This window comes from Hoplias malabaricus, chromosome 17 (genome assembly GCF_029633855.1).
Source record: "Hoplias malabaricus isolate fHopMal1 chromosome 17, fHopMal1.hap1, whole genome shotgun sequence".
Lineage (NCBI taxonomy): Eukaryota > Metazoa > Chordata > Actinopteri > Characiformes > Erythrinidae > Hoplias > Hoplias malabaricus.
The window spans coordinates 10930542-10941579 of NC_089816.1; the positions used below are offsets into that span (position 1 = coordinate 10930542).

The window sequence follows — 11038 nt, forward strand, 5'->3', positions numbered from 1 at the left end:
TGAGTTCATTTATTCATTTTCTGTAATCATTTCATCCAGAGTTATAAAATAATAATGGACCATTTTGACTGGTCCATAAAATGTTCACATTATGTAAAGACCAGACAATGGAGATACAAGCTTTTGAACAATTTACTGCTCATGCTACAACAAAGATAGAGCAGGACATTAAATATGATTCATATTTATACTATAATTTCCCTTTGTGTACAGTCAGTGTACAATGTGCCCATTAAAGGAAGTCAGTCAGTCATATTCTCTGAATTTTCTGATAAAGAAACTGCCTTTATACTGACACTGGTCTGGATGTATCAGAGATACTGCACTAAACATTTTAAATATGGCTGCACTCTATTACAGTTTATATATATATATATATATATATATATATATATATATATATATATATATATATATATATATATATATATATATATATATATAAAGCAAAATAAAAAAAAACAGCCCATTTTAAATAAATCTTGGTTTTGATATTTAAAAACAGCAAGTAATTTCTCATAACACTTTCTGGCCAGTATCCGATACAGTTCTGAAAAAGTGTTTATATTATATTTTCATCCTCATCTCGCTGAGAGTATATGAGGTTGTATCTGGCCGACTGGTGCCTAGAAAGTATGCCAATGCGAAACGACCCACTATTTGTTTTCTGCAAGCCAGAGATTCCATTTAGATTAGCAGCAGAAGACCTTTATGAGAAAGATGAATTCTGTTATAGCTGCACAGGCGGAGCTATTCTTGCTTTGCTCATATGAGATCACTCTTATCACAACTGTCAGATCACATCTATCCACCACCATGAACAGAAAGGCTTTCTTTTGTACAGAAGACTTCAAGACTAGAAGCAAAACCTTGCATCTGCATTTTTGTTGTTTTATTCATTTTGATGTTCTTATAAAAATGGCTCCTCAAACACCCTTTATTAATGGTCCAGCTGTCGCTCAAAGTGGAGCAAATGAAATAGAACTAGGACCATGAGTTCTTTTGGTTCTATTTGGGTCATTCCTTTGTTCTTAAATGAGCAGTGTGACAACAGCTGTACACAATGTATACTTCATTAAAGTGGGGGTAGTACCATGAACCTGGTCAAGTTATTGACCTGGGAAGATCAGTTTAAAGAAAGGCTGTGCAGTGCTATGAGTGTTATACATCTTAAAGTCAGTTGTTGTGATGTATCGCTTATTTTTCCTGATTAGAACCACACACACTAAGAAGAACCATTTCCTTAACTACTATGAACCACTGAAGCATTCAAATGGTTCATGGTTTTCACTGAAAAAACTTTGGAGAACCTATTTATAGATGGGAAGTACTTGGCTTCACACACTGTCACTCACTTGGTCACATTTAACAAAATGTTTCCCTTGAGTCCTTTCCAGTTTTTTAATAAGAGAAATCGCTTTTTCTACAATGTCAACTTTTCTTCAAGAGTTTCTCTTTGCTTTTAACACTTGTGATCTAGATTCTACCGCTGTAAGAAATGTGACAAAGGAACGTGTGCCTCAGAGCTAGAGCAAGGCAAAACAAAGTGCTACAAATAAGAGAAAAACTCTCAAACCAATCAAACTGTATTTTGCAGCAACAATGGCATCATTTTCTAAAAGCAGCCATTAAATACTCAGCATCATGACCACGGTAGAAAATGGAAGGTTTTGTATCTATTTACCCGTGTGAGACAGAAAAAGAGAAAATATAATTCTCCAAACAAGCAGCTGAGAATTCAAGTGCTCACCTTCTACCTGAACCGAGCTGGACACTGTGCCCTTCCTGCTGATCCTTCAGAAGCATTTATATCAGATATGGAATAACACCGAGATGCTTACAGATTGTATTAGATAATGGCACAGCTCTGTAACAGAATATCACTCAAAGATACCAGCCTCCAACACCCTACAGGAACGCAAATTCAGAGTGCATAAAGTGGCAAAGTGGGGTGTGGGGGAGACAAATGGAGAACATTTTTGTATTGAGTTTCTGTGTATGGTTACACTCAAATGCCCTTGAATTTCTCCAAGCCATTTTCTTCCTTTTCCAGCATGAACACTGGCAGTATCTAAGCACTGGCCTATATTTTTGAACCTTACATAACTCTGAAAATCCCCACATTTAGTATAGCCCTGGTTTCTATAGAAGTATAGAGGGACTCTTTATTTCATTTTGCAAATATTTTGGAGCATATAAAGCTTTCCATGGCAGCTGATATGAAAACATGGGGATGAATGTGTTCTCGTTCTAGGGATAAACAGTGAGGAATGATCCATTCATTGTACCGAAACAGTCCTGAATGGAGAAATGAGGAGAGTACACCTTGCATCTTCTTTTCATAATGTTCCTAAGCACATAATGCCTGCTTCAGCACAAAGAGTATAAAACCCCAGATTTATTACCATTATAAACAGCAGGAAAGGTTTCAAACACCTTATTAAAGAGAAGCAGCCCGAAGGGTATAATATCCAGGTTCATCCTTCTCGTCAGAAGAAAAAAAATGCAGTTATATTTTAGTACATATAATAATAATATTAATAAGACAAATTCAGACACTATGTATTTAAATGAACCATTTTATAGTTCTACTCATCAATATTGGCCTTGGGTTAATTTTAAATTAATATATTTTTTATGTCCTGTTATAATTAATGATATTTTTGAAATCCTGAAAGACTAAAAATGACAACTGGCATTCATTATAAATGTATCTTTTTCTGTGACACAAGTCGTTGGTTGTTTCAGTGCATTTCTTCACACTGTGTGGGTTTGTGCATCATTCCTTATGTAAGAAACTCAGATATAATTTGCTTTGTTACCACAAAACTACAAAATGTGGCAGTTCTAAACTGGCAGCTTTTAAAATGCTGCTCAGCACAAATAGCTTGCTTTGCCATTGAGTGTGAAAAGAAAAATATGAGCTATCTGTATCGTCTGACCATGAACCAAATGGTGTTTAATTAGTCAGAGAGCAAGAACAGAAGAACATTAGAGGAGGGGGGTGTTTGCCAGTCCCCCCCCCACCAGCGCCTGGACATGAGAGAGATACGGCTCTTGCTAAATTAAATGGATTTAAGGAGAATTGGGAGGGTGCTTGTTGCTCCCTGTTGGTGTGTAGGAAGTGCTGAAGTGAAGCATCCTGGAGCCTGCAGAGTTGAGGTCAGGCCAGCAGCCGGACTCTCTGCTCCTCAGGTGGACACGGAACACCCACACTGGCCAAGTCTGTCACCACTAAAGAAGATTACAGAACCCACACGCTAAGCCTCAATGTGCTCTATATGCCCAGTACTGTTAAGACATGCTACGAAATCCAAGCAAAAGGCTTATAAAAAAACAAAATTTTGTCATCATTTTTTGTGGAATTAAGTAACTGCTTATATGTCTAGGAACGACAATTTCAGTCAAATCTGATAACTGATTTTCCCCAGTGCATTATTCAATAAATACCCCTCCACCAAAATGTTTATTTATTTATTTTTTGTACCATTTACTGTTTGATACGACACATTTTATTAATCCTAAGATATACAATTAAGATAAACATAACAAAATTGTGGTAGTGAGATAACTCTACCTTGTTTTGTGTTAACATAAGAACACTAAACTCTGGGTTACTGTAACCTGCAGGGCAGGCTTTTCTATTCGCAATAAGATCCACCAATGTACTCTGAATTTCTCTTATGAACTATTGCTAATATGTTTCAGGTCGAGGCAAGAACAAAGCCAACAGTAAGCCATTTAACAGTGACATCAATGAAGGGAAAAAACAAACAACAAAAAAAAAACCACATTTGTCTCATTTTTCACTGGAACCCTAACAACTCCATGTGACAGGGGCAACTAGAATAGGGATTTTGCCATTTTCTGGAGTGCTTTTTTTTAATCCCATTTGGCATGCACATCATACCATGTACATTATTTCAAAGGAGCAATCTGCTGTTTCTTTCAGTGATTTCTTTTCATGCTTTGGAAGTCTTGATACTGACATCTAGTGGCTTGTATTAAACCTATTTAATCATGGCAGCCTCCATATGGGGGAATCCACCATATAGAGCATAAAAACCATGTACAATTTCACTCATTCATTTATTCCCTAATAGAAAGCTGCTGGGTGTTTTTTTTTTTCTTCTTTAATAAATGGTGGCCCTATGAAGCTCTGTTCTTTTAAATACATGGTACGAATCAAATCCTGGCAACTGTTGACCTCAGAATGTAATAACAAGCTATGACAAGAACAGAGAAAACACTGCAATACCAGGACCACCAAGTGCCAAGGATGTCTTTATTTCCCCACATCAACAGAGCCACACATTGAAATAAAGAAACGGTATTAATGACCAGGTCCTAGTTAGCTAATCTTTCTGCCTGAATGTTCCTTTAATTCCTCAAATGTCATTCATTCATTATCTGTAAGTGCTTATCCAGTTCAGGGTCGTGGTGGGTCCAGAGCCTACTGGAACCATTGGGCGCAAGGCAGGAACACACCCTGGAGGGGACACCAGTCATTCACAGGGTAACACACACATTCATTCACACCTACGGACACTTTTGAATCGCCAATCCACCTACCAATGTGTGTTTTTGGACTGTGGGAGGAAACCCACGTGGACACAGGGAGAGCACACCACACTCCTCACAGACAGTCACCCGGAGGAAACCCACGTGGACACAGGGAGAGCACACCACACTCCTCACAGACAGTCACCCGGAGGAAACCCACGCGGACACAGGGAGAACACACCACACTCCTCACAGACAGTCACCCGGAGGAAACCCACGTGGACACCTGGAGCTGTGTGACTGCGACACTAACCTGCTGCACCACCGTGCCCCCCCTCAAATGCACATTTAACCTTTAATCTCTGAAAGTGTGGGCGCTTTTTGGTGGAAAAAGGCCCCAATTTCTATGCGCCACTTTGCTTTCTAGTGCATCAATTAGGCCTCAGCAGCAGATCTTGCATATAGTTGAGAGACAAACGTATAAAGCTCAGAAATGAATGGAAATGCCCTCATGCCACTGATAAAATTATTTAAATATATGATAAAATCTTACAGTACCCTCTCCTGCTGAGAGTTGACATTTAGCTTTTATATCATTTACTGCTCTATTATTTTATGCCAACTACCTGTCAAAACTTCTGTCATACACACAGGAGCATTCTGACACATTTTCCTACAGACAGTAGGCCCAAATCTTCTTTACATAAAATCACTTCACATCAAAACATTCTGAATGACTGATTAAATTCAGAAACAGATTTATGCAGATATTAACAAATTTGGAATAATCTTTGAATAGGCTACAAATATGGGGCCTACTGTGAACAATTTAACACACAAATGCTTTACTGCTTTCACTGTGTTGTGGTGGAAACAGACAGACCATAAGTCTATATTACCTGATACACTGGCAACATAAAATATGCAAATAAACCAACATATTATAAAACATTGTTTATTTTCTAAAACACCATACAAAATGGAAAAAAACTGGAATTCCTGCAGGCAATTGAACACCCTTTCAGAAATAGTCTGCCCTCTAGTGGCCATAAGGTTTATACGCATAAGAAATTATTTTGGGTTATAGGCAAAGGTTCTCAACCCCAGTTTAGGGACTAATCTCAGATATACATATATAAAAAGGTCCTTGTGAGCTTATTTAGATTCCACAAATATCTGAAATATCAGGATTGGAGTTGAAATCCTTTTTTTTCCCCCGCAAGCCTCTTTTTCTTTACACCCTGTTTACAGATGACAGACAGCAAGTGCAACATCACTAAAACACCTGAATCCATGCTATGGTCCTGTTTTGACAAATGTTTGTGTTTTCAAATGATAATCCATCTCGCAAAAGTCAGAATTAAAAATCCAAGTAGCCTTCACCAAATAGAAAAAAGAGGGGGGAAAAAAAAGAATACAAAAAAAAATTCTAACGGCAGCTGATTAAGGGATGATGATCTCTTCCCGTGTTTACAGAGGGTGTCTTAGGCCAACTACTTCTGAATTAGGTGTTAATGGACAGCTCCATTTTCTCAAGAGTCATTCCTCAGCATTCCACATCATTCTTCAAGAGTCATTAGGGAGTCCAAAAAGCTTGACAGTCCCTGCCTCCCGGTTACTGTCATACTTCCCTTCCTTATCATCACAGGCATATGCCAACAGTGGCCTCTTTGGATGCCAAGCTACAGTGAACGTCGGAGACTCGCACTGGATCTCCCAAAGCTTCTCCCCTAAAAATAAAAACATTAGGACTATTTAAAATCCTCTCATTTACATGAAAGCAATGAGTGCTTCTTTTCTATGTTAAGTATGATCAAGGGTTCAACATGCACCATTTACCTGTCTCCACCTCAGCAATGTCAATGAAGTGATCCTCAGAGGCTGAAGCCAACATTTTCCCATCGTGACTGAAACTCAGAGTTCGCACTGGCCAGTCTAGCCTGAAGGACATTAAATCAGCTTCAGCAGGGTTGCATGTACATTTTCAGTGAAAATGTTGCTCAAATATACATTGTAGCCTTAAGATAATACTTTGAAAGTGTCAACTCCAACAAATGACCATAATAGCACTTAAGTACTATTTTTGTGCATCACTGAGTCAGAAATAAACTCAGCTGGAAAACTTATATAAATATAAGCTTGCAGACAACAGCTTCAATATGAAAAGCACAAGGTTGATTAGGTAAAAAGAAATGGGTTTATTTTTTTTAAATACGTGATTTGTTCATTTGACAAAAAGAAAAAAGAACAAAGGCAACAAAGGCATTAAGCAGTTAGAAGAGTCCAATATCCGAATCTAGAGAGGCTTTTGGCTGACTTGTGATTTTCATAAGTCATAAACGCCAAATCATTGCTTTCAATAAACAGGCCACTATGTATCCAAAACAGAAAAATTAGGCACATTTTAATTTGAAAGTTCATTTGTTTATAAATATCTAGATTTGTTCTAGTATTTGAATTACCTGAAGGACAACAGCTACCATTACATTAACTTAATTTAACTTGCCATGTAGTATACACTACATACAGTTTTCACGTTAAGAGAAGCCTGGGACATTTTTTATATTGAACATGTTCATAGTTAAAGTTTATTTCAATTTCTTACCTTGAGAAACAGCGAACACACACCAGCTCTTCAACATCCCACAGACTCACCAGAGCATCTGCACTTCCAGTAGCGAAATATTTGCCAGTGGGGTCAAATTTAATGCAGATGCAGTTGGACGGATGAGCATTGATTGACTGAATGAGCTTTAGGTCAGGGTAACTGGAAGGGAAGTCAAATGAAAGCAGTTGTGAATCCAAACGTGATAATTATACTACTTCTAAATCAACACAAGTCTTTTGTGAAGCATAAGAGACTTTCACATTTTGCATAATCACAAACAAAAACGTACTGAAACTTACTGAGTAGGAATTGTTCCCAGTGATTATGATAATGACAAGATGCTATAGTAAAAACTAACTTACAAAATGCTTTTAAATTATATTATTTTGAATTAATTGCCAGATGTACTAAGGCTTTTTTTTTTTTTAAACAAATGATTTGAGAATTTTTCGGCTTTAACATTATTCATAAAACCTATTAAATCTAAGAGACGTACAAGTAGGGCATTGCAAGGAACTTGTTTTTTACCACTTTATTATCATTTACAATTAAATAATAATAAAAAAAAAAACTCCAAAGACACATGTAGCTTCACTGGTGACTTTTAATACGAATCACATGACGATATTTACTTTGCAAACATTGGTTCCTAGAACCATTACTCTAAATATTATTTTCTCAGACACTGAGTTCTATAAACATTTTTAAAATTGGGCATACTTCTACTTTTTAAGCAAGAAATATATTACTAGAAAAAAAAGCAATGTAATAGAGCTCTTTACCTTAAAATGTTGATGCAGCCGTTGCCATTTGTCAAGAAAAACATGTCATTGTCATTGTTCCAGGAAATCTCGTTCACTTCAAATTTGAACTGCTCTTCAGCACGTGGACGATGAGTCTTGGCATCGATAAAAGTAACCACATCGTCTTTGTTCCCAACAGCAATGGTCTGACCATCAGGACTCCAACATATATTGATATTCTCTCCTAAAAAAACAATTAAAACAAGCAAAGTTTAATTTCACAATAACAGTAAAAGTATTCATTTGTTACATATCTTCCACTTACTTACAAAGACTAAGTGAGTAAAACGTTTCCCACTGAAAAGATCACAGGAAAAATGCATGGGCTGGGAAATGAAACAATTACAAATTAAACAAATCTGAAAAAATCTGTCTCAAGAAGGCTACACTTAATGCTAAATTAACTTTAGAAATTTTACAAACGTTTATGTAAGGTCATGCTCACCTTTAGTGCTGACTGTTGCCATACATTTAGTAGTTCGCACATCCCAGATGCGTATAGTCTTGTCTCCTGATGCAGTGACGAACAGGTCTGGGTTGGTTGGGTGCCAGCAGAGCTGATCAACGCTGTCTCCATGACCTCGGTAGTTATTCTCTTTAACCTATAGATTGGATAAAACATTAAATATAGCATTACTCTATTGTGGAACTCCCTGTAAGTCTGTGGCACAAAAATCTCTCTTCGTTCTCTTGGCACAGCTCTACATATATTCGTATTACAATATGATATTATCATACTCCAGCTTTTTTTTTTCTTTTTAAGATCTTACACAAGCATACACATTCAGGCCTGGTGTCTCCAATCACCACAAATCTTTTGTAGCTGATGTATAGTTTCTTGTTATGCAAGGGTTAGGTTTCCCCTTATTTAAAAAAAAATAATAATACACATTTATAGCACCTAGCAGACATTCACAAAAGTGCTTTGCGTTGAGTTGGAGCTTGTGTTCCAGCTAGTACAAATAGGTTGGAGTGTAAAATACCTAAAGTTACACTGCCAAAACTTGTGCTAACATCAGGAAAACCTCCAGTGAAAACAATAAATGACCAACCACAAGCAAAACCCGCCAGAGTATATGTCATAAACCTAAAGAACAAATCTGGTAGATTTGCGGGGTGGGGCTCTCGAGCTGCAGGCCAGTGGCAGATAGAGAAATTGATATAGACTAATTTCATATTAATAGATCCGCGTTTACTGAATATATAGTTACATCTAAACCAATTTAATAACGTAATTCTGATGAACAGATTACTTTTAGGGTGTATTTCTTTATCGAGAAATATAATAAATCCATACGTAATGAGAAATTAAATTGTGTGCCACAGTCGCACTACTCTTGTCAGGTACTAAAAACAGAATTAACAATAATCACAAAAAAAAAAAAAATTTGAGTACACAAGCAGAAACCAGTTCTCGTTCTATTTCCACCTTAAATCGTTATTGCGCCTGCGCAGATGGTACAGCGCTGTACAGACACCATGGAAATGCAACAGCATTTAAGATGGAAATGAACATTCGACCGAGAAGCTAATTACAAATCATTACTATTCAGTGACTACAGGGTCTTACCAGACGATCTTTTTCGAGAACAAATACGCTGGCTGTTTTGTCAAATGAGCCCGAAGCTAGTCGCTTTCCATCACAGCTCCAGGCAACCGAGTGAACCTTAGCGCTGTGAGCGGGAAACTCGCGACTTTTGTTGTTGTTTCTGAAATTGTCCTGCATTTCATGATAGTAGGAGGACGCCATGTTTGTGAGTGCTTCGTGTTTATTTGCGCCGGGTGTGTTCGACAAAAACTTCACTAATGCGCCGCCTGCTGTTTGGGAGAAGCTGCTTTTTTACTACCAAATCTATACTTAACAATATTATTAAATATAATTACGAATAAACTTTACATTTATAGAAATGCTGCATACGTGAAAACTGTTTGCAGTCCCTGAATGAACCACATATTCATGGAAGTGGTCTCCCCATACAAAGGCAGCCATTACAGGAGGTTTAGTATACAATCTCTGATACAGGCCTGCCTCCTAGTGTCAGTACAGGTGTCTAGAACATGGAATATCAGCAGGTAAAACATGGTTCCTTTTGATCGTTAAAAGCACATATTACAGGCAAAAAATATTTATTTGAAGACATTGATTCATCATGTAAAACTTTTTTTTTTTTTTTACCAGGAATGTATTTTAAACAGATAAACTTTACCAATTAATTTATTAAATGAAATATTAGCTCTGTGGAAAAATGGCAGTAGTACAATGGGCTACAAACATAGATGCATGATTTACACATATGTAAATACATTGCAGAAAACATGTCAAGAATTACTCAGTGAAACTTAAAGTTAGTACTGAATGCTAAATATTCACACCTGGTTAAATAAATTGTTTGGGGTTATCCTAACTTTCCCCTTAAATCATTCATTCATTATCTGTAACCGCTTATCCAGTTCAGGGTCGCGGTGGGTCCAGAGCCTACCTGGAATCATTGGGCGCAAGGCGGGAATACACCCTGGAGGGGGCGCCAGTGCTTCACAGAGCAACATACACACACACACGGACACTTTTGAGTCGCCAATCCACCTACCAACGGACTGTGGGAGGAAACCCACGCGAACACGGGGAGAACACACCAACTCCTCACAGACAGTCACCAGGAGCGGGAATCGAACCCACAACCTCCAGGTCCCTGGAGCTGTGTGACTGCGACACTACCTGCTGCGCCCCCCTCCCCCCTTAAATCAAAAGATATTAATTAGACAGAGAATGTGTTTTGATTAGTTTTTAGATTGTGCAAGGTCAGTGAGGATAAATGTATTGCAAGTCAATGGCACCTAAAATAGTGAGATGAGACTTATAATCGTAGCCTCCTTTCTTTAGAAATACTTAGAAAGTACAGACATCAGAAATGTCTTTGGTATCTGAATACATTTGGCTTGTTCAATAATTTCTCAGAAGGTATGAAGTAACACACAAATTATTCACATTTGTTCAGTGTATTAATCTTTAACTTCTATAGATTTATTAGATGTAGCTATTAGCTTTACAATTCCCTGAAAAGAATATTAAAATCAATTGGGGTGAGTCTGGGCATTGTTTTAATGATCAGGCCATGTGGTCATT

The 11038-nt window shown here is 37.4% G+C and overlaps 1 protein-coding gene across 1 annotated transcript; it reads right to left on the reverse strand.

Moving 5' to 3' along the window:
- Nucleotides 1-5444: 5444 nt before the first annotated feature.
- On the reverse strand, nucleotides 5445-9737 carry thoc3 (THO complex 3). The gene is made up of 6 exons (XM_066649377.1): nucleotides 9485-9737; nucleotides 8360-8516; nucleotides 7894-8098; nucleotides 7109-7270; nucleotides 6343-6443; nucleotides 5445-6233 (listed from the first exon to the last, which is right to left on the reverse strand). Exons 1-6 carry the CDS (start codon nucleotides 9662-9664, stop codon nucleotides 6070-6072), a joined length of 969 nt encoding a protein of 322 aa, XP_066505474.1. The 5' UTR covers nucleotides 9665-9737; the 3' UTR covers nucleotides 5445-6069.
- Nucleotides 9738-11038: the final 1301 nt, after the last annotated feature.